The sequence below is a fragment of the Mytilus californianus genome, unplaced genomic scaffold (assembly GCF_021869535.1).
Source record: "Mytilus californianus isolate M0D057914Y unplaced genomic scaffold, xbMytCali1.0.p SCAF_15, whole genome shotgun sequence".
In the NCBI taxonomy this organism is placed as follows: domain Eukaryota; kingdom Metazoa; phylum Mollusca; class Bivalvia; order Mytilida; family Mytilidae; genus Mytilus; species Mytilus californianus.
In genome coordinates, this window is record NW_026262637.1 from 14,111,991 (window position 1) to 14,138,236 (window position 26,246).

A 26,246-nucleotide genomic window follows, 5' to 3' on the forward strand; every position below is an offset into this window, starting at 1 on the left:
TTACCTCATGAAACTTCCAAATTTACAAAAATATCCTTTTTCTTCATTTTTCATGCTTTCGGCTTTAGCTTTCGTCGAGGTATTTTCTTTGTTTGTTTCTCGTGTTCCCCATGATACAACATGCAGGTTGCCAATAGAGTACAAAAACATAAGCATAGACATAGATGGAATCGCAACAAAATACAAAACACCATGCAGCAAACAGAAGAATTCCTGAGAAAAAGTATAAATGAATTAATGATATGATATTATTCGCTTAGAATTTTATCGTTTGCTTCCCTTTGAGTCTCATTTTTTATTATTTGTTCAAATACAGGACTTGCTGTGATATTCACAAAGCTTCGCTGCTATTCTACTTCATACACTTAAATCATTTATACCTGAATGAACGCAATGTTTTCAACATTGTACTTAAATTGTTATCTTGTATTAGATAAATGTACATCATACATACACACTTTATATATCTGTATAAGAACATGCTCTGGTTTGCATAAAACGAAATGTTTGATCAATCAAGAAGTACTTGATTATTGTTAATTCAATCATTATTAGCTGAAATCAAAATGACCGTTCCTATCAAACTGTATTTAATACTGCTGTTTGAAACTTTTTTCTCCAAATGTTATGAATGTTTGTAGCAATTAGCCAACACGAACTTATAAGAGAAGGGAAGTAAATATTTCAATAAAAAAAAAAACAATTGGTGCAATCAAATGTAGAAGTGGCTTAGCTCGCCGTTATCTATGTTCCTTTGTTCTATTTATGGATATTTCTCAGATAAGCGATGACTCATTTATTAGTAATTTCGTCGGTATATGTTTTATTCAAAATGACTTCTCTTCAACATTTATCAGCACTTATTGCACTGTTAGTTGTTATCAGCTGTCCTATAAGTTACATCTGCTCTACATACGTTGAGCCTTTATGACCTATCGTTACAACTGCTCTACATAGATGGTGCCTTAGTGGCCATTTGGTCGACTAAGTAGTTCCTCTACAGTGATCAAAAACCTATCAACACTGAGGTTGGACCCTGCTGGTGGTAGATGCGTTCGACTCTGATCTTTATTGACTAGGATTGACAGTTTTCCTGTCAAAGTTCGGTAGGTCATTCAAGACACAATACTTTTTGTCTATTGCTTAAGTCAACTGCAACATAGGACATTGTTTCGCGGTCTTCGATTTTGCATGAAAACTCAAAACAGAATATAAATAAAGATATCGTTATTTTTCTGTCGTGGACATTTTAAAAGTATGTTTTTGAATTAACAGATCACAAAACGGAAGGTGTAAAAAAGTATAATCTACACACAAAAATAACCATTGTTATAGTTCTGTTACGCAACAAATGTTAAGTAAAGGTCTGTCGTTGTCTTCATCATCTATGAATATTTTGGTGGACAGTAATTTTAGTGTTTCTGTGATTAAAAATTAATGGCATATATTATAATAACGCAATGACAATACAAATGTCCTTCTCATACATTATGTACTGATTACATGAAATAGTTTTGTTTTTTCCCTTTTGTTACCGGATTGCCTTCTTGTGTATGTAGAATTTTTAAGATAGTCTTCTTAATAATTCACACAACTGGCTATCTGTATTAAAGAAAAGATCTTGTCCCCTCCATACCAACTATGTCCTTGTATTCACTTATGGCAACAGCTTGTTACTCAGTGACAACAAGCAAGACATTGTCCTCATAACCAAGCAATGCGTACATATTATTGACGTATTGTTCTGGCTGATGGTTGATGTATATTGCGTAGAAAATGGGTATCTCTTAGTATTGATTTTTTTATAAGACCTAGTTTTGGGAGCTAATGTAAATGTTTTTATATGTAATTGTGTTCTCAGTTTCAGAAGATTTTAAATTCGCCCCAACAGGAGTTAAAAAGCATCAGACGCAAATTTTGTAAGAAATTGCTAAAATTTCGAAAATATGTCTCTATTGATAATCATGTTTAACATAAAGAGCATCCAAACTATTGTTAATCCTCAAATGTATAAGTGTACCTTCTAAAATCAGCCCATGCAGTTTGGGTCAAATGTGATTCGGTTTTTATCTGTTAAACATTTTTTTGTCTAATTGATTTTTAATCATATATGTCTTCTGTTAATTACATTTAAAGTTTTTATCAATTTTTCCATTTTTATTATGTCTTTTTTTCACTGTTACATTTATTAAAATTAATAAAATCTTACCTTTGGATGGAGTATTGCAGATGTAACAAAAACACCAGCGACAAATATGAAAAATATCGTGGTAGTTGAACATAAACGCTTATCTGCAGCATCTTGTATCACACCAATAAGTACAATCACCATTACCACTGCATATATACAGGAGAGAACTGCTGCATACTGAAGCTATAACAAATTATTCAAGCTAGTTCCATTTTAAAATGTAATGTTCAGGTTACACAACAGTTGAAAACTTGATATTCTTTTATTTATAGCAAGCAAGCAATACTCCTTTACCATGTTTAAGGTCATTTACTGTTCTCATCTTTAGATGGGAAGGCATTATATTCATTGATATCTGTACACCAAATGTAAGCAAGATGTAAAATTAATGTTGAAAAATTTAAAACACACATGTGACGTTAACCTTTTTTTTCAAATGCTCCATTTTTCAGGAAATGAGTTATTTAGACTTCCTCTATAACATAATTTCCGCTGATGTTAAAATGCACACAGATCATGACGTGTGGTACATGTAATCAAATTAAATTCTAATAGGAAATTCTGAATTCTGAATTTTGTTCAAAGCAGACATTAAAGACAAATTTAACAGGCTGTCATTTTGATTTTGACAAAGCAAGAGCGTTCTGGCATTACTGACGGTTTTACAATTGAATGATATTGACTTACTTTTAAAATATGTGACGCAGTAACTTTTTTTACTTGTTTTATAAAAAGTTTACAGTTATGATATTAAAATTTGTGCTGTATATATTTATTCCGTTCACATTCCTTATGAACTAACATTAATAAACATGTATTACATAAAGCATATTAAATGTGATTGAAAATTTGGTTATTATAATGCAATTACAAGAATAAACTGAATTCCACTTTAATAACGCTCTTTTCCTATGTGCCTCCAAATTCAAACAGGCGTGTGGTTCTCTAGCAGGCATTATTTTGCACCTTATAATCACAAACAAGACAGTAAAACTCTTACTTTCTACAACTATTTTAACTTTATCTATTTATATTTCAAGATATATTGCCAGTTATAAGTCAGCTCTGATTTTCACCTTTTTTGCTTTTGTTTTGTTTGACCTTTTTCTATTCGAGAAATGATAGAAGTCTTCTACAATATTGGTTTTGCACAAAATCAGTCTATAATTTTACTAGAAAAATTACTATGTATTTGTTGTAGTTCAGTATTTCTGTTGTTCCGTTGTTTTCCTCTTATAGTTGATATGTTTCCCTCAATTTTTGTTTATAACCCAGAATTGTTTTTGCTTAAACGAATTATGACTATTGAACAGTGGTATACTACTTTTGCCTTTATTTTACTAAAACTAGCAATTTAGTCAAAACGTAAATTTATCTTGAGGTATTTATTGTGGAATGAAAACATTTATATGATTTTCTCCAATGGTAAAATTCTTTAATAAATCGAAAGACGTTTTACTTTGAATGTTGAAATAATACAAAATCTGTTCTTCATATTGAGAGATCTCTTGTATCATAAACATTCTTTCAAATTAAATTGGCTTGTTTTTTCACAATCGATCTGTTTAATGTGATTTAGTGTATCTGTATACCATTAAACTTAAACTGACACAGTTTCCAAAACTGATATTTTTTCTAAATGCAGCATTTGTTTGTTTTTTTTAAACGAAAACTTAACAGAAAGGGAGAAGATAAAGACACCAAAAGGATAATCAAACTGAATGCCGAAAACAAACTGACAATGCCATAGCAAAAAAACCGAAAAACAACCAAAAGAAATTCAACAGTTTGCAAATTTTTTTTTATAGAAAACGAAAAAATACAAACAAGTCTAAATTGAAAAAAAAAACATATGATTGCGTTGGATAAAAACCGCAATTTTTATACGTGTGCATGCAAAACAAATTTCTTGGTAGAGGGGTCTAAATACAGCACAAACAACATTTTCCAAAAGACCAAAAAAAGTAAAAAAGTAGATTTTAACAAAACGCATTTGACTAGCAGGTCGAACAACGGATGTTCTTAAACCCTGCTGACTACCATGGCGATTTCCAAATAAACGGATCACCAAATGTAACAAAATGGATCTTAACTATTAATTTAATACCAAACAAAAAACAATAAACTTGCGCAAAAGATAGTATACCGCAAACAAAAGGTGCACATATTAGTACACCATATCCGGATTTCGACAATTAATGTCTCTTCAGTGATGTTAGGAATCGAAACGGTATTTGGAAGGCCATATAATTTACCTCAATTTAGGATAGACTCTTGGATTTTAAAGAGTCGAAATAGGATGCACGGATTATAAATCCGAAGGCAAATATAATACAAGCCCAAACGAAAAAGCATAAACAAGTCTAAATTGAAAACAACGTTCAAACCTATGATTGCGTTGGATAAAAACCGCAATTTTTATACGTGTGCATGCAAAACAAATTTCTTGGTAGAGGGGTGTAAATACAGCACAAACAACATTTCCAAAATACCAAAAAAGTGAAAAAGTATATTTTAACAAAACGCATTTGACTAGCAGGTCGAACAACGTATGTTAAATCGAGTTGTGTACAGATTCGTATATTCATAAAAAAACACAAAAATTAAGTAAGTGAAAAATGAAAATAAAATCGTTTTGACAAATGTTACGGTTCAACAAAATTAATAGCCTGCGTCAGTGTCAATAGTGTTTACAGTACAATACAATACAATACAATACAATACAATACAATACAATACAGTATTGTAAAAATTATTGACACTGAAGAAGGTTTTTTTTTTTCAGCCGAAATATTTGTCAACACGATTTTATAACATCATCTTTGTATATTACCATCTTATATTAGTACCGTTGTGCAAATCTTTACACTTTTATAATTTTTCCTTATCTGTGCAGTATCGTCTATTCTAGACGATCCTGTACATATTAAATTCTCTGGTTTGTCCTTTTTATAGACGTTCTATACATATATATTTGACAGTTTTGTAATACACATTAATTTAAAGTGGAAGAGATGTAATAGCATACCCCATATTATTCAGCCTTTTTTCTTACACACTTACTTGTCTTTCAGAAGATGCATACAAGCACATTATCAGAAATAAAACCACGGGGATGAGATTCAAAATCAGAGCAAGATAAGGTGGTATAGATTCAAAGCCGACTATAATAGCCCCTAGTATAATCATGAAGATCGTTCCTGGTGTTAATAAAGTTGACACAAAAAGCAAGGCTTGGTAGATGATATAAAGAGACGATATATTCTCGTTTTTCGTAACATTTTTGTAATCAAGTAAAAGATCAAGTATGTTTGCCATTGTAGAAGGTGTCCATCGGCGACGTTGTTTGTAAAAATCATAAAATCCCTCTGGTGCATATGTGTAAGAATCAGACTCTGCACAATATTCAACTTTCCAACCTTGTTTCAGTAAGAGTGTACATAACCATCTGTCTTCGCCTATAAAAAAGAATCAAATATCTCCAACATCTGTATTTTTCTAACACAATAAAATTCCATTGTTATTATCTTTTAAGAGGTACAACTTTTCATTATTTCGTTGTATTTCAACAGCACACATTGAAATACAAATTAATTAAAGGAATGGCCATTTTTCAGTTGAAGTTGCAATTACGTATAAGATTCTGAATCACATACCCGGAAAGAATCGTAAACCTTCGGCGTGAAACTGGTAATCCTTGGCAATTGAAATTGAAATACAACCCACCTGCCAGGTGCGGGATTCGAACTCACAGAAGGTTTCCTACCCGGGGTATCACCTGCTCAGTAGTACGCACTACGGTGTTGACATGAATTATCGGTTATACGTGTTGTTTTTCGTGCTTGATAATTTTTCGATGTTTGTGCTGTATATACTGGCATCCAAATTGTGTTTCAATTTTAAAGTTTCACATTCTGTCAAGTTTTAGGGTTAGAAAATTACATGGCCGATGGACTAGAATTTGGTGATGTCTAAGGGTTATATACGAGTCAATCACTATTCCGCTCTTATGTGATGTTTAATCACTTGATTCAACGTATCAACGTATTTCATAGGAGTAACACGACGGGTGTCACATGTGGAGCAGGATCTGCTTACATTTCCGGAGCACCTGAGATCAATCCAAGTTTTTGGTTGGGTTCGTGTTGCTCAAGTCTTTAGTTTTCTATGTTGTGTTTAGAGTACTCTCGTTTTTCTGTTGGTCTTTTTCTTTTTTAGCAATGGCGTTGTCAGTTTATTTTTTACTTATGGGTTTGAATGTCCCTTTGGTATCTTACGCTTCTCTTTTGTCATTGATATGGTCATAATTATAAATTAACTGTTTACAAAACTTTGAACTTTTCGAAATACTAAAGATTTTTTACCACAGGAATAGAAAACCTTAGCTGTATTTGACAAAACCTTTCGGAATTCAATGTTCTTTAATTTCGTACTTTATTTGGTCTGATTAACTTTTTTTTTATTTGAGCTTCACTGCTGATGAGGCTGGCGTATGAATTTTTCATCCTTGTATCTATGATGAGTTTAATCACGACCTTAGTGGTCACAGGCTAGTAATACTGTAGATGAACTACTTAGACCAATCACCACCGAGGCTTCGACGACCAGACGTAAATATGGTATGAAACTGACGAAATAATGTACGTTGTATAATAGCTAGCTTTACCATATACACACTTTTTTAGTATAAAATATGTATCATATACAACCATTTCCAGATTTGGCACATTTGCTTTGGTATAGTTCGATAGGATTTCATTTTACTGGATGCTTCATGCAATGACCTTTACACATTTGGATAACAAGTTAATAATATTTTTTATCCTTTTTTACATTTTGCGTTGTTTTGACATCATCATAAACAAAAGTAGACACAACGTAATCTTGAACGTTCATCGTCTCGTAAACAGAAACTATTATTTCGGAAATAATGTTATCTTAAAATCATAGTTATATTGAGTTATAATCTTTGATCCTAAACTTCGTAGATCACACACAACTCAAACCTGAACGCGCTTATACATCCCATAAATGCCCGAATGTTATGAAACATGCTTCAATATATGTATCTAACCAACAACACCACTCTAGATAACATCTTCAAGCACAGGAGTAATGTCATAAAGATTCCATATCTCCAAGTGAGGGAGCTCTGTACTGGCAAGAAAATACGGATATTGTCTAATTGACATTACATAATATATAACTTATAAATTATTTGAAATTAAGGAATGACGCTCACTCAAGCAAAATCCATGTGCTTGATATACTTTGATCAAAGTTTGTAATAAGTTTTGGGTCCTTAAATATTTTGCCAGAAGCATCATGCTGCACTAACTTGATACCGTACAAAGTTCTTTACCCTTTTGGGATTAATTTTGGTATGAACATTTCGATTCATGAGAAATTCTTTTTTTCTGTTTGGTGTTAACGTTTAATATCAACTGCTATAATTATCAATTTTTTATTTGAAAATTAAGATACATTTTCCCAAAATGATATTACCATAATAACTCACCTTGGTCATATTGTATATAATCATTCGGTTCTTTCGATACTGTTGTATATGTTTCGAGTACATTAGGATTTAAAATTGCCGCCCCACGAAATAAACTAAAGCAACCAGGGCTACATAGTACACATCCAGTTACATGCTCTGTTGACTTTTGCAACCAATGACTTATTGCATATTCAAACTTCTGGTACCACACCATTGGACCTAATGATAAAGATCAAAAGTTAAAACGACACAGGAAATACCCAGTCTATATAGCTCTGAAATTACACATCTGACAAATTTAATTACCAACTAAGTAGAACAAATATTTAGTAATTTTCAAAAGGTATATTTTGTTTCCAAATATAAGAAGTTTGGGAGTGTTTTTTGTTTGCTTGTTTGTTTGTTTGTTTGTTTTAATTCCTTTTCCTTTAAAACAGGATATTTTAACCTCGTAAATCCATTTTGATAATATAAAGTTAACATTCTATCTACCTGATCCTATTGGATGAATTCTTCCACAGGCTGCTCCAACAAGATTTGATTTATTCATTCGTCTGACTAAACTAAGGACAGCTTCCGGTTCAAAATCGACATCTCCGTCAAGAGCCAAAATATAGGAATTTTCTGCCAATTTCTGCATTTCCAATTTCTTAAATTTTTGAATATTGAATTCTTTTTTAACAAGATCTGAATTTACCATATTTTTTCTAACCTCTTGCTCCAACTTCCATTTTAGAATATAGTACATATACATAACCTGTAAATAAACATGTGCATGTTTCAACTTAGCTTATAAAGTGGATCTTTTGTCAGTGCACATAATAAGATGACATCAAATGATAAGTGTGTTAAAATAAATAACAAAAACACACAATATGAGTTATGTAGAACAAGGTATTGTGTCGTTGATATACCAAACATGTTATGACAGAACAATGTAAAGGGTGCAGAGTTTTCTTGAAGTATTCAATTTACATCATATTATGTCTTTCAAGATTACCTAACTTTCGGTTTTAGACATTATACACAGAAAGACTCATAAAACCGGACCCAATTCTATCATGTGCTAATTCTCTGTGGATTTGGTGTATTCATTAGAAGATTTATTATCTTTTAACACAACAGCAAACTTTGAATTATATAAGCTGTGGTTGAATGCCTAACGCACTCTTTTTGTTATTATCTTTATTGCTCTGAAACCGTAAAACATATCGGTAAACTACATGTTCAAATTGTTCGTTCAATCCTAAGGATGCATCAGTCAATCTTGACCCAAGTGATCCAATGACATCTAATTGGAGTTATTTACTTCCTTTTTTTAAATTGAAATATAAAAATAAAAAGATGTGGTATGATTGCCAATGAGACAAATGTCAACCAGAGACCAAATGACATAGAGGTAAGCAAATATACGTCACCGTACGGCATTTAACAATTAGCAAAAACCCATACTTCACAGAAAGCTATAAAAGGCATCAAAATAACAAATATAAAACAATTCAAACTAAAACAAATGGCCTAATTTATGTACAAAACAGTAAACGAAAAACAAATATGGTTTTAGCAACAAACGAAAACTTCTCAAGTACAGGTTCCTGACTTGGGATAGGTATATAAATAGTGTGGTGGGGTTAATCATGTTTGCAGGCGCCCAACCCTCCCCCTAACCTGTGATTTTGGTGTAACAGCATGATAACAGATATCCAATGAATGGATTTTTTGTAAAGACGTCATAAATAGTCACAGAAAAACATGACCATGTGCAATTCCAAAATAAAGGTATCTACAGAATGTAGGATCGTGATTGTTTTTTGTTAGGTTTCAATTTATTGATAACAAAATCAATATTTGGTTCTTATTCATCCTTGGCTTTCAAATATTCGCAGTTGAGCATTCCTGATGAAGGTAAATCCAGAAAAGCGCTCTGAATGCATGAAATTTATAACATGTTGTTTTCATATTTTATACCGATAAAAAAATATTCACAGATCTAATTAGAGTGTTAAATTTGTAACCTCTTAAAATAAGTTTTATTCAAATTTGTAATAAGTTTACCCGCATTGTATCTTATTTTTACACACTCGGTGAATAGCATCACTGTAAAAATTAGGATGTGCGTTCCATTATGTAATACGTTTTCTACAGATACAGCCAAACCGCCAAAACTTCCAAACCAAATCTTTGGATCCGTGAAAAAAATTAGTAAAGGTTTTAAGTAAATTGTGGTAACGAAAAACTTGATTTACCACCTAAACTCATACACCATATTTCTGTTTATTCAAACACAATTATTATTCTACCTGACTCCATCTTTTTTTATGTCTTATTTTTCTCTTATTCTTCAGATGTACAACCAAAGTATTTTCGCCAGGTAGTTTCCAGGTAAGTCTAGCACCATATGGTGTATGTTCTTTTTTATAATCTTTAATTTCAAGACTATCATTATATACCAATCTACAAAAAAATAAAACAAATGCAAAGTTATGATGTTTAATAGATAATAAACCAATAGCATGTGAGATGCTTCAACGCACCAAAATGCGCTTTTTATAGAACCGTGGTGGAAACTTAAGACTTTCCACAAACACATATACACAAACATTAACATACTGTTTAAATCGTCGTTTTCGTTTTAGTCAATTTTGAATCAATAATATAATGTATAAAAACTTAAAATATTGACTTTTATAATTTGCTTAATAGAGATGAAGATCTTTTGGATAAATACACTGATCTTATAAAAAAAACTCGGGATCATCAAGGTTTCTACTATTATACTTAAAAGTGTCGATTAAACTGATAGAATATTTTCTTTCTCGTCCTTAAGTTGTTCCACGAAAAGAAATTATCCACAGTTAAGAAAAATATCTGCAATTATAGAAGCAAAATATACCAAAGGAACTTACAAACTCATAAGTTGAATATATACTGACAACATCATGGCAAAAAACGAAAAACGACCAAACCAACTACAAAACACAAACTAACGACCGACCAACATGAACACCGCACCAAACCAGGTTATCCGGATAGATTAGCAGATCCTTATTTACCTGTACACTTCACCCTCCTTCTGAATTGTCTGAAAAGCTGAACAGTTTTGAATTGACTGTAACCGAAGTGGTTAATCTTGAAATCGAATGAAAGACTGAAAAAATTGTTCAGACTTTTCAGATGATGTAAAGATAAAAATGACTTTTTAAAACTAAAATTCATTTACTATTGTTAGAAGATAAGCCGTCCCCAGTTCACCTTGTCGCGAGTTTCAAACATAATGTAACAGTTCTAAAAGGCATAAGTTTGTACTTTTTCCTGCACGGTCATAACCTGAATATTTATTTTCATGAATTTGACTCCATTTAATGCAATGCGATATAATTTGTATGTGGAAATATAGTTTTTATGACATGAAGTTCCAGTTCTTCTAATATATAACAAATTTACTTGACATTAAATTTCCAATACAATAGTTCTTTGACATTAGATATATACAAATTGGTGTTAATATTGTGCATATTTGAATTGAAGAAATAGTTTGAATCTATAAAATGATAGTATGGCATGGATGATTTTCATATACATGTCAGTACAAACCAGTAAAGTCTGAAATGGGTAGTTTTTTTACTTGACTGTACTGATTTTTACTCGATCATTCTAAATTGGTCTGAATTGAACTCAATATTACTCAACTCGAGTTTGAACCATTCTAAACTGACCAAACGTTTACTCGACAAGTTCTTAATGACCGGGGTTGTCTTTAAATAATACTATAAATATTCTTAGTAGGTCTATTGTATTTATATAGGACTTTATCTAGTTGCGTATATTCTTGGATCTATGTGAAGATTGTATCTTGTCTGTAATCAGCAAAACGGTAGGATTTTCATTTATTTTTGGATATATTGTATAACAGCTAATCTATAAAATTAATCTGTTTTAACTAATATTTTGTCATAAGTATGTACTGCACTTATGAGAATAATATCAAGTAGAACTAGATATTATTATTCAAACATAAAAATACTTTTGAATCATGAAGCCTGTAGAGATTTTCCACTAATTTTCTTATTTTCTGCTATTTATACCCCAGACCCGATCATTAAACCATATTAAAAAATGTTAATCATACTCGACCCAAGTTTGAACCATACTCGACCAAGTCTGAAGCATACTCGACCCCGTATGAACCTTTCCCGACCAAGTATGAGCCATACTCGACCAAGTCTTAACAATTTTCGACCTATTTTTAATCTATCTATCTATCTTATTTTTTCCTATTTACAGTGTATTTTTTCAGGGTTTGTTTCCCTTGGGTATAAATTTGACCAAGAGGTATCATAACTGAAAACAAGATAAAACTAGAGGGAACTAACTCAAGATAAAAAAGTGGTTTATGAATTAATAGATGATGGTTATATATTAAAGATTGAAAAAGTAGAGGTTTATTGGTCGAGTAAGGTTTAGACTTTGGTCGAGTATGGTTCAGACCTTAGAGTTGTTTGGTCGAGTATTGTTAAGACATTAGAAATGATCGAAAACTGGTTGAGTACAGGTCGAGAATGGGTTAAGACTGTTTCAGTCTGGTAAAGTATGAGTTCAGACTTTTAAGTATGGTCGAGTTAACGGTCGAGTACAAGTTCATATAGTTTCGTACAGTTCAGACTACAGTCAAGTAATATGAAGTAAAATTCAGACAAATTCAAAATGGTTGAGTTAATATCAGTTCATTCGAGTACAAAAAGTGCCAATTTCAGACTTGTACTGGTTTGTTGTGTTGAGCATGTGCAGATACACTGAATTGAACATTCAACATAGAGCATTATAGTTAACTTATATTTAGCTATTGAAGCCTGTGAATTTTCAAATTTGCCTATAGAGAAAATTTTAAATCATTTTAATAATAAGGTCTATGCGTGTTTGGGCATAACTAGTTTAACCATTTGATAAGCAGACGAAAAGTTTAAAAGAAAGAATAAACTTAAAGACGAAACAGTTTATATGCATCTTAAATCCACTGCTAACTACCTTAACATTATGAGTAACCGGAACAAATTCTAATATCTTGAATTCGCTATTTTTTCTGTCGTGTGCATGATATTGTACAACGCAACTGAGGAAACTTTGTTTAATGGGTTTCTTTGTCCTTGTGGATATAAAATAAAATTTACCTTCCAGCTTTTCTTACTATTCCAATTAAGGCATGAGCATAGTCATTTACATCTCGACGTTTACCTCCAGTCTTTTTCTGTTGAAAGGCGTCGTCAAAGAATATATGAGCTAAACAGAGAACATGTGTCAATATATTTTGATGAATATCGGCTAAATTGATTTTAATCGAGTACAGAAAAGTAGATTATTATGACACAATATTAAAATGCATGTAGTATTAATTCAGTAAACCATTGCCGGGGCTACAAATGTTTCCCCAATAAAAAATGTATAGTCATTTATTTTTAGAGACGTTAAAGTGGAGTGACAAGACAGGAAGTTTTCAGCTACTTTTCATGTACGTAGGTTTAATCGATCATCAATTTTCAAAGGAATTTCTTAACTTTATTTTCACCTGGTACATGTAAAAAATGGTACAAAACCCTTGAATTTGAGGTTAAATTTTGATAACTGTAATAAAGATTAAAATATGACGATGTAATATTAAAGTTTATGAAATACTACAAAACGAGTTTCTATATGACACAATAGTAAGTAGTTTATCCTTTTTATGACAAAATTGATATCGTTTATAAATTAAATGTCAAGTTTAATTTCTCAGTTTCGGGATGAAATTCTTAAAACGATACAAGAGCATTTGTATCACAACTTTATAGGGATGCGTCAAAGTTATATGATAGAAAAATAACCATATATGTACTAAATGTTGGTCATAAATTCAAAAAAAAAATTGAGGGGGTATGATGAAACCGATAATTTGGTCCATAAAATTGCAAAAATAGTAAATTTAATCAAGCTTTTCAAAACTATTGTAATTTCATTGATAAATAAACTGGTTAATATAATCTGAATACTTAAGTTTAGAAAGGTCACTTGTTATATGACATTGACGTCAAAAACATGTCCTTTACGAAAAAAAGCTATTTTACGCGTATTTTTTGTCAAAATATATATGAGCAGCTTGACCCAAAACGATATTTTATACACATTAACATCTTTGTAAAATACGTTTTGTAGCAAAACATTTTCTGGGTTAGGATGTTGCTCATATCTAAACATTAACGACAAATCTCAAAATGAAGTTTTTTTGATAGTTTTTGCCGTTTTGCACTAACATGCAAGATTTAGGAAGCCCTAATGCCAATATGTAAATAAACTCATCATAGATACCAGGATTAAGACAACATTAAGTAAAAACATAAATACCGATGTCCGACAACCATATTTTTTATGAATATCTGATGGATACAAATATATAATTGTATTAACATGATTGACAAATCTAGATATGGAGATTGAAATAAGAAGATACATATCATGATAAAAATAGAAACTGAGGGAAAAGCATGAATTCAAAGAAGCTAGACTATGCGCGTCTACAGGGTAAGCATATTCTGATATGTTTGCACAACTCTCCATGCAAATCCACACTCAGTCAAAATGTTACAATCAGAAAAAGGACCAAATCGGTAAATTTACAGATCAGACGACTATTCTGAAATATAGATATCTAAGACCACGACCGCATGTGATTTGAAACTCAAACTCTTCGTTTCGGTCAACCAATGCATGATGGTATCCGCAAAACATAAGTTAAGTCGATCACAGTCGTTCTTCCTCATAATTATGTTGGAACAACTTCGTGTTAGAATCACTACTTTGTTAATGACACCTGTATAGTGTGGACATGCACGAGCATAACGTTTTTTTAACTTGAGATATTTAAATTAAAAAAAGGCGAAAAACATGATCTGGCATCACCGCATGTTATTTTTCCTGTCCAAAGTCTGAAACCTCAAGGATTGTCTGATGTTATATCTATCTGGCTTTGAAAGTATAATATCCCATTTTTGAACGATTCTTACGAACAACTTGATAGTGCTAGTTTTTTTTTTAAACAACCAAAGGGCACATTCAAAAGATATTGATTAAAATGTGGGCATAAAATACCAATAAAATAATTCAAACATTTATGACATCAATACAAAATTGAAAACAGAAAAACATTATCAAAATAGAAAATTTAAATTATAAAATGCATTTATTATATCTATCCTACCATAAAAATATCAAAAGGGGCGATTGATATTCTATTCGAAAATTTTCTGTTTCCAATAAAGAGTTAAACAACTGTCAGTAATTCCTAAATGTAACGAAAAATACGAAAAAATCAGACGGAGGATAAAAATATCTTCCTACTGAACAATTCGTATTTGATTTGATCTTCCTGATGTTTTGATTTGAGCGCCACTGATGAGTCTTAGACGAAACGCGCGTCTGACGTACAACAATATAAGCCTGGTATCTCTTTTGAATTTTGACCTTTCCTCTATCTGTGAATGTAACAAAAAAATATGCTTGAAAATTATTGAGTATTGATTAAGGCATGTCAGAAAACTGGATTCGGAAAAGTTAGGTGTTGTTACTTTGAGTTAAATTTTCCAGGTACTGCATGAAGTCTATTGTAGGGATATGTATTAACACGGTAAGGAAATGATTAAACAATTATACCGAAGAAAACAAAATCCGGTATAGTAATTACCTTCCATGTCGAAATTGTCTTCTTTAGTTATTTCATCTTTCTTAATCAGCATATTGTTAACAAATTGCCACATATCTAACCTATAATAGTTTAATAGATGAATAAAAAATAAGTTTGTTCGTATTAGTAATTAAACATCTTTGCGGACAACACATTGATATATATTTAATAAATTAATTATAAGATCCTTTCGTTACATCTTGTGATCCGTTTATTTGGCAATCGCCAATGGCAGTCATCAGGGTTTTAGAACATCAGTTGTTCGACCTGCTAGTCAAATGCGTTTTGTTAAAATATACTTTTTCACTTTTTTGGTCTTTTGAAAAATGTTGTTTGTGCTGTATTTAGACCCTTCTACTAAGGAATTTGTTTTGCATGCATACGTATAAAAATTGCGGTTTTTATCCAACGCAATTATAGGTTTGAACGTTGTTTTCAATTTAGACTTGTTTATATTTTTTCGTTTGGGCTTGTATTATATTTGCCTTCGGGTTTATATGATCCGTTCAACCTATTTCGACTCTTTCAAAATTCAAGAGTCTATCCTAAATTGAGGTAAATTATATGGCCTTCCAAATACCGTTTCGATTCCTAACATCACTGAAGAGACATTAATTGTCGAAATCCGGATATGGTGTACAAAATTTTGCACCTCATGTTTGCGGAATACCATCTTTTCCGCAAGTTTATTGTTTTCTGTTTGGTAATAAATTAATTATAAGATCCTTTCGTTACATCTTGTGATCCGTTTATTTGGCAATCGCCAATGGCAGTCAGCAGGGTTTAAGAACATCAGTTGTTCGACCTGCTAGTCAAATGCGTTTTGTTAAAATATACTTTTTCACTTTTTTGGTCTTTTGGAAAATGTTGTTTGTGCTGCATTTAGACCCTTCTACTAAGGAATTTGTTTTGCATGCACACGTATAAAAATTGCGGTTTTTATCCAACGCAATCATAGGTTTGAACGTTGTTTTCAATTTAGACTTGTATATATATATGTGAGTTTAATATGATAACAGTGAAGCATGGAAACAGAAATTTATTTTTAGAACCTGAAAATAGACTTCAAAAGTTGTAACATTTCAAACTCCTCTTCGTGCCACATAGTTGCGCAAGCATAAAGCTTCGTCTTTCCTTTTGATCGCACGGGTTTGGATTCCTGTAAGCATGTTAAAACTCGTTACTGATGTGATTAAAATTTGTTAAGGAAGAAATATTATATTGTTTCATAAGTAAACAGTTTAATAAATCATATACAAAATAAGATACAAGCCACGAAATAAGGTAAAACTTCCAATAAAAAAAATGAATAAAAACAAAATAGAAGGCATCAATAATTCTAAATCGCTAACCTGGTAAACAATTGGCAATGTGATTTTTATTTTACTTTAAAAGGTTTACATTTAGCAATCAAGTTTTGTTTTGTTTGAACTGTTTTACATTTTGTCAGCTTACATTTGCTTATTTTTTTTTAGTTGTTCTGTGGACTTATAACTGCTTATTTCCACTTCATCTGGTTACTGGTAGATGTTTGTCACATTGGCAATCATACCATAGTCCTTTATTTTATATTGAAGGATTACTCTTGACTTATAAGCAGCAAAAAATGTATTATGGTCATTTGATTTATTTGTAAATTGTGCCTTGATAATCATATCAGGTCGTTTTTTAAGCTTTTGTCTTTTAGAATAGTTTCCACGATAATAGGCAAACTACTATCTTTCAAATCGCCATTAAAGATGGTTTCAGTAATTTTGGCATTTCTGTACATCTTGTGCTTCTAATCATTATAAATAGTTGTTTATAGTTACTTTGCACATTATACTTTTCAAGATAATACATATAGGCAAATTACGACAGTACTGGTAAAAATGTGTTTTTAAAGAAACAATTCTTAAAATCTATGTTTCATTCATTATTACATTTTTGTCATTTTTTGTTGTTTAAAATTTCTATCGATGTAATATTATATGTATTAAGATAATGTTAAGGTGGCTGGGGCGTCTTAATTAAAATTGATAGAATTTTTTGATAATTTGTCAAAATGAAGTTTTTATCATGCTTTTTTCAAAAATATAATAAAAAGTATGGGTCACCGAACTTTTTTTCACGCTAGAGGTTGTGCAAAATTGTCAGATTTTGTATAGATTATGCATGGAAAATCAAATTTTGTGTGATAAAAAGAAAACTACTTGATAGAACTTTCAGATAAAATGTGAGAAGATAGCTCTTATAAAATGCTTTCAGATAAGAAAAAGAAAAAATGGGGTCACCGAACTTGTTTTCTTGCTACATATCAAAATAGGTAAATTCACAACACTTTCTATTATAAAAATTACTTTATCTGAGTTATCTCCCCTTATTTGGCAAAGTTGAAAAAAATCTAATCAAACACAAATAAGGTGTTTGTGAGAAATTACAGCCGTAATTGTGATAAAACACACAATTTTCTATGTTTACATCAAAAGTCTTTTACATAAATTACATACTACTCTCAAAATTTGCTCATTTCATGAAATATCTAGACCAACGTCATCTGCTACTTCGAAATCCAAAATGGAGGAAGACACCCGAGCCTCCTTAAACACATTAAAATTGGTATTGAAAATTGTTATTTATGAGGGGCGATAATCATCTGCTCATATTTGAAAAATGGAAATTCGGTAGATCTTGGCATTCTGAGCATGTTTGCCCCTGCAAGATTTTTGTTTTCACGATACGTGCATACGTCAATTACTCGCTTGTACCAGTATGTTCATTTCTAGTCATTGTAGCCATGATGGTTGATGGACGGCATTCAATATTTCAAACTTTTTAACATAAACCCCAAAAATTGATTCATACCCAGTTTTGTTTATATTGCATTGCTTTTCACAAAGAAGAAGTTTTTGACAATTTTACGCTCATCAAGAGTTCTGGTTTTAGAGACCAAAACCGTTTATATTTAATGAATCATTAATTTCAACTCATTTTGAATAATACTTGATTTTTTGTTTAATTCATCATAGGATAACGAAATTTCACAAACCTCAATGATATATTCCTCGTCATTTCTTCTCCGGTTTTGTAGAAGGGACAAGTCCATAAATACTCCGCAGTAGAAAGGTGATACAAATATCCTAAAAGAATATCAACATTGATTAACCCTAAATTGAAAGGAATTCCAAGTTATACACATATCGTTAGGTACCACGGCAAAACAATAAAAGTTGATGAAAATAGAAAGAAGTTCATGCGACACTATTTCTATGTTTTATTTTATTTTATAGTTTTTATTTCCTTTATTCAATACTTTCATTTTAGACTCGAAAAGTTCAAAAGCTTGAGATAAAACTGCATAGACACCTTTAAAGACTGTATGTTGTCCTCTCGAAGTCGTTGTCATGCAGTTGCTGTCTATTCCCGATTAGTCCCTTAATTCAAACAAAAATAATACTCAGAAGGAGAATTTTTTTTATTTCCTTTCTTTACTTTAAAAAATTGTTCTATACGGACAACGACATAACTATGATTGCTGGCAGTTAGATTGTTGTCATTTAGCAAACTAAAACAACGAAAAATATGTGTTTCCTTCAAAATTGGTCATTGACAAAAACTAGACAAAACTTGAATAGATAATATTTTTCCAATCTAATCTTATATGACAGTTGTTAAATCAATATTGCTTTATTTTAGGAATATGTAAAAGGGTTAAACTATATATATTATGACTAGATTCTTACATATCCTTATTTCTTAAAAGATAGGGAAAAGTTTATTAAAACACGAGTGACAGTTACGAGTGTTCGGGACGTATCTGAAAAAGTTTAAAGACAATAGAAAGTTCATTAAATTCACGTGGTATTGATGTACTAAGTTCGTTTGTTCATAACAGTTATTTCCAAATGAAGTCTTATTAAAACAAAACAACAATATTACCTTGCTGTTTGTCCAAGTCTGTTTCCATTTTGCCATACATGTACTGTTATTAAAATAATTGAAACATACAAACAAACATATGCAAACACCAACAAATTAAACTTCTCCGCTAAATGTAATGCACCAGTCAAACACCAATTTGAAAACACCATGTCGCATGAGCTGATATTTAACACCTCGGGATAATACATAAGCACTAGAAGTGAACTAGTAGTTGCAAGTGGAAGAATGAACATTGGTATAGTGAAACCGACAACCTGGCAATTTATAACACAAGCAGTTTTAGCTGCTTTGTAACATACGTATTCACATACGATGTTAATCATACAAAGGATAAAAGGAACGTGTTTTTGACAACTTTCATTATATCCAATTTCAAACTCTCCCAACTTTGATAGACCAAAGTTGAATAAAGATCGAATTCCTGTCATTGAATTATCTGATCGTATTGCGTATATAACAATGACTGATAAAAATGAAACGATTATCTTAAAAAAAATCGAAATGCATGTCACTTTTGTTCTTCCTTTATGGAGTTCGAGTTTTAATTTTTGCAGAAAATTCTCATTTCCTAGACCAATAAAGTTTTCCCAATGTTTGAAAGAAACCAAAACTGTTGACAGTACCAAATAGTTCGACAATAATCCACCGTTAATGTAAAGTACTAACAGTATTAAAGCTGTTATTTGACATATGAAACCTGTGATTGACAAAATTATGCCTACGACAGTAGCTTTTTTCCCTGTAATTTTGCAGCACAAAGTAGAAAAATTCTGGCTATTTGTATTACCAACCGAATTCTTCCTTGTTTGACAACAAATAGATGCCTTGTCGATAACATCGATTAGTGGTGGGAATATAACAGTTGTCAAGTAAATCACCGACGCAGTTGCTGGATCAAACGAAGGTAAGACGAGAAAAACCATGATGCTGAGTCCAATGGAATGGAACATTTCGAAGATAATAACCTACAAAGTTGTATTTTGAATTAAATGAGAGGTTTGATAATCATAGTTGATTGTAAACCTATTCTTTCTAATCATGTTTTGTCGTTCATATTTTTGCATATGAGTAAATATGTGTTTCAATGTCAAATTGTTTTACTGGCATAATCCATCTAGTTTCATAAAAAAAAGAACATTCGATTGATAATTTTGGTAACCGCTTTTATTTCCCCTTGAAAATAAAAGCATTACAAGTTTTAAAGAAGATGTACGGAAATATGAGATTATTTTCAGCGTAAATACAACAAATACGTGGTTGAAAAAAAACAGTTTGTACTAAAAGTGAATTGTATGAATATTATCGTGGCCATTTATTTTTATCTAGATAACGAGTTTAAAAGTCCGGGTCACGAATTAAAATCGTCATTATGAATTGTATAATTCGTTATCACAGGTTGAATCACAAGTTTTATTCTGCAGGCACGAACGACATCAAGACTTTTTATCTGTTTAGGAGATCATTCTTTACCAGTTCTGATTTATAACGAAACAAAGTTGCAGAAAACGACCATATCACGTAGTAGATGCACAAAGCATTTATCATACTGTATATGTATACTTCTCCCATGAGTTTCTGTGAATAAAACACTTCTTGTTTGTTTTACCATTCGTCCGCTTTGATGCATGTTTTTGATAAGACACAGAACGCGTTAGGCTGTCAAATATGTGATATAGATAAAATTTTAATTTGTGGCTGCTTAAAATATTCATTATCGAAACTGTTGATTTATCGAAGAGTATAAGTATAAAACTATCTTACGAAGTAGTACAATAAATAAATCTTCAATTATGAAATTTTGTGCGACTTTAGTAGCATAGGAGGGAAATATTTAAACGATACAGATAAATAGGGTTGACGCCTTCAAACATGTTTAACCCGGCCACATTTCGAATGTGCCTGTCCCAAGTCATGATCATATAGTTCAGTGGTTGTCGTTTGTTGCTGAATATTATTTTTGTATTTTGTTTTGTACAAAAATTAGGCTGTTGGTTTTCTCGTATGAATTGCTTTATAGTTGTCATTTCGGGGCTTTAAGGCTTGGAATGCGGTATGGTTTTTGCTCATTGTTTAAGGCCATACCGTGACCTATAGTTGTTACCTACCTTGGCAATCATACCACACCTTCTTTTTTATATGAACATTTATTCGTCAGACACGAAACAACTTTCCCTAGATTCTTATTAGTCGCAAAACTACAGAGTTTTCAACCTCATCTCTATAACAGAAATATTGTATATGAAAGTGTATTTCCCAGTCGCTTTTATCAATTAAGTACTTACCCATTTCAAAACTCTAAAGTTAACTTCTATGTTCGTTTTGAAACATATTCTGCAAATTTTGGACAGAAAGGTCAAAACATATGGTGCTATAATAACAAAATACAATGCCCAGATCCAATTCTCGTCAAAACCGGTTTTATTTGCATGCCTAGAACGAGTTGTAGCATTACTCAAACGGTAACCGGAGCAGTTGGGTTTCAACAAACCACCAAATGTATTCAAGAGAGTTGATGTCGTGTTGAATTCAGATGGTGGACCAATGTGCCAAATAAGTAAATGAAGGGTTATTCTTGCTACATATCCACTGCCTAATACAATTACAACCAGGAAACTTGCAAAGAGTAGTTTCAAACATTTTTCTGCAGAACATAATGGTAAATGTTCATCTTCTTGATCTTTTCCTGACCTACAAATTCAATCAACTAAATGTTATAAAATTATAAAACCAATAGTATCTGATGAAACGAATACAAGATAAATGAAATAAACGAAGAATGGCACGGAAATAGTTAAAAATAGATATTTCTGTAGATCAGAAGCAATTTGGCAATGGGGTAGTACAATACTTACACAGAAAATGCATCATCTTTTTCACAATGTTTATGATAAAACGTGAATGACAAGATTTGTCTGTAAAAAATGTGTAGCGTTAATACCAAATGAAATGACGAATTTTGGAAGTCATGCAAACCTACCAATATGATAAAGTTCTGCGTTTTCGTTGACTTACATGCATATAATTTAAACCTTCACCTCATGTACGCACATGTATGATTTTAAACCGATTACATTTAAATCAAGATAACTGGATAAGTGACAAACGAATGAGCGAAAGTTATATAATTTAAGAACTCACTTGTAATGACATTAAAGTAGAACCTTCGAAATATTTTACAAAAAGAGATACCGGTATATTTTGCCTTTTTCAATATATACTTCCAACTTCTATGCCATTTGATCTCTGGTGGAGAGTTGTCTCATTGGCAATTATAACACATCTTATTCTATATCTCAATATGAGATAAACCCAATATAATGTAACATTGAACGTTAATATTAAACAATTTTACAGGTTGACTTTTTTCATATCAAAAGACTTTCTTGAAATCATCAAATACAAACCCTTAGTATTTAGAACTTATTTCCCATCTCAACAATTTTGTGTTTTTTATTTATTATTGACATTTTGTTTTTGATCATCTCTTTTTCAGGGGTCAATCAAACGAATAAGATCATTTGTGTAAAAAAATATAACAAAAATATCGAACTCTTAGGCAAAATCAAAAAGGGGAGGTCCATAAAACTGATTAAACCCATAGTTGGACTTTATCAACCAACGGAACGAAAGGAACACAACTGTCCTATTCCTGCTTTGCACAGGCATTTTCCAAAAAATGGTGGGTTAAACCTGGTTTTCTAGCAAGCTATGTGTAATTTATTGTTGCATTCAGAAAATAATCTTTTGCCTTTATTTCAAAATAACAATTCATATATAAAACAGATTACGATACTACTTTTTTGAGAGATTTTTGTAAAATACCAAGACTACAGCAGGTCAGTAACTTACATATAAAACTTAAACTAGATTTTGTAAGGTGATATATTGCATGAATGACCTAGTGTTACTAAGGTTGTCCTATGAGATATTTTTTTTTGCTGGTGATTTAGTCTTAATTGGTGTTTATAGGTCCTGATTCGGGGCTGATTTGATTTTATAAAATTTATCGGAACCATGTTACAACAAAAAAAACGTTTTAAGGTTCATTTCACAAATATCCTGTACGTTACTCTTAAATATAAAAACAATATGGTATGATTGCAAATGAGACAATTATCCACAAGAGAACAATGGACGAGGATGCAAACAACTGTAGTGCTTTTTTTTTTGGCTTTTAATATGATCAAAACCTAAACCGTAATATTGTAGCTACAAAAGGTTCCCTGCATGGAAAATGTGAAACAATCCAAATAAGAAACGCAACTGCCAGAGTCATGCTTAAAACACCAACAAAAAGTAAATCAGGCATATAAAATAAAGAGATATGATATGATTGCCGATGAAACAACTCTCCACCATAAACATAATGAAAGATACATCACAACGTTTGTGTACTTTAAAGTTCATGCAATTTGATTCCACAAGTTAGAAACACGTCTCATACTCAGCTCATATGTCAAAATTCTGTGCGACTGTCATACAAGTGAGCGGTTTAGCTAGCTAAAAAACCTTGTTTGATCCACCATTTTATAATAAGGAAATGCCTGTACAAAGTCAGGAATATGACAGTTGTTTCCATTCGTTTGATATGTTTGAGCTTTTGATTTTGCCATTTGATAAAGGACTTTCTGTTTTGAATTTTCCTTGGAGTTCGGTATTTTTGTTATTTTACATTTTGCTCAATACATGATATCATGTGCCGATCAAAATACAACTGACAATATAATTGTAATTTTTAAGTCATGCATGTGGCCATTTTTATTCAATTTAAAACATGGCTTTGTCTACAAAGCTAAAGAATATTGTCATATTAGAACATACATTTTTTGTACTTTCATTATAATTTGGCATCGTAAAATCTTATACCACGAAAAAGTCTAGCGAGACACAGATCAAAGCACAGAATAGCAAAGATTCAATGTCGTTTAGAATGCCACTTTTAACTACATGTACGTGAATATCTTTAAAAAGGAGTTTTATAAAGATTTCACGTTGATGAAAATTACAATTTAAAAATCATTAATCAATTTTAATTTTACAAGTTTCCATATTGAAATTAAAATGTTGCCGTTTTTAGTAATATGCACCCTAACATCGAAAAATACTCGAAATCGGTTATCATTTGGAATCACAGTATATTTGTTATCTTTGACGCCATTTGTGATAGTTTCCGAGTAAGGACACATAATGTGTACCATTCAATTTGCTCGAAGATTATTAGAAATGAGATACTTGTAGGTTTTAATGATTTTTGACCATTAACTATTTCACAACCAAATTTAAACACTACAGACGGGATATTGTTTTATGGTACTCTTGTTTACATTCATACATCAATCCAATATTTTAAATGTACTTCTAAACGCCTTAAAAGTGTTACTTATCGAACACTGACGATTAAATTTGGGTGGGGAAAATACGAATTAGGCTTGCTTCTTTACTAAAATTCATAAGATATATGGCTAAGCTGCTCCTCACTAACTGCAGGATGTACAGTTATTAATATCTGTTATAATAGAATGATTATGTGGTCCGAATTCGGCAGTTAACTGATTCCAGAAACATTTTTGTTTATCTTTTTTTCCCTTCAAGATGTCTAAAACTGAGCGGTTTGTGTTACACATACGAAAGTTGTATATAAAACCAGTTCGTAATTGCTAGTTTTTGATTAAAACAAAAGCTAAACATGTCACCACTTCTGTTGATTTGCTATTATTCAAGAAGCGTAAACTCTTCAGACTTATCTTTGACAATTGATATATCGGTGTCAGTTCATTTAATTAACTTCTACCTCAATTCGGTGATTTGGGTAAAAAAGATCATACATTTGAAAAGAAGTAAACTTTTTAATCAAACATATGATTTGTAGTCATTGTTTAATGTTATTGTATGATAGTTTAATGTTATTGTATGATAGTTTAATGTTATTGTATGATAGTTTAATGTTATTGTATGATAGTTTGAGTTCTCAAATTTTTAAAATTCAACATCAACAGCATTATGATATATATACATATTATTTATATTAAACAAATCAATTTGTCTATAAAAGAGAGGCGAAAGATACAAAAGGGACATTCAAACTTATGAGTCGAAAATAAATTGACAACGTTTAACAAAGAAAAAAAGACAAACAGACAAACAACAGTACACAATACACAACATAAAAAAACTGACCCTGTTCCACATGTGGCACCCGTCGATAATTTGTCAATAATTCTAAATGAAAACTATGAAATTTCTGATCCTGTCTTCAAATTCTTCATATGTAATGGAATCAAATAGATCATAAAACAAATTTTTTGGCGCGAATGTTTCTAGACTTACTTTGGTATTTCTTTGTTATTGCTATTTGATGATCCCAAACTTAGATTTGAAATTTTCGAAGCATTCAATGATGATCTAGAACTAGTGTGACCTTCTTCAATTGACTTGGACGTATTCTGTTTTGCATCCATTCTGAACATAAATCTGAAGACAGAATATATTTATATCAGTTTAATTATAATAGTATTTCATATAGATACATTCGAACTGAAAGAAATGGATTTAGGACTTGCATATTAAAGAAAACATCATTATATAACAATATACTCAATACACTACTTAACAATTACAAATCTATGAAAAAGTACTTCGAGATACAGCAACGGAACATCATTTAAATTTATTTAATGTTATTCTATTCCGCAGGTAAGAGTGACGAAACCTGAGATGCAATGTAATATACTTCTATAAAATGAAATAAACACAGGATAAAATTTATAAACAATATGATTATTGTTAAGTTGAACAATCAAAGCCCGGAATGTGTAGCGGCATGAAAAGTTGGGTACAGTGTTCTAATGACTATGTATGATTTTTCTGACCAGTCAACACTTAAAGGGTATATTTGTCGGAACTTCCTGCTTTTATTTAATGAT

General features: G+C 31.3%; 1 protein-coding gene across 1 annotated transcript; it reads right to left on the reverse strand.

Moving 5' to 3' along the window:
- LOC127725981 (chitin synthase chs-2-like) lies at positions 1–25,781 on the reverse strand. Its single transcript, XM_052233280.1, has 8 exons — positions 25,651–25,781; positions 9,992–10,145; positions 8,404–8,448; positions 8,184–8,340; positions 7,710–7,910; positions 5,255–5,649; positions 2,210–2,374; positions 1–213 (listed from the first exon to the last, which is right to left on the reverse strand). The coding sequence occupies exons 1-8, from the start codon at positions 25,779–25,781 to the stop codon at positions 1–3; spliced, it is 1,461 nt and encodes a 486-aa protein (XP_052089240.1).
- Between the last annotated feature and the right edge of the window lie 465 nt (positions 25,782–26,246).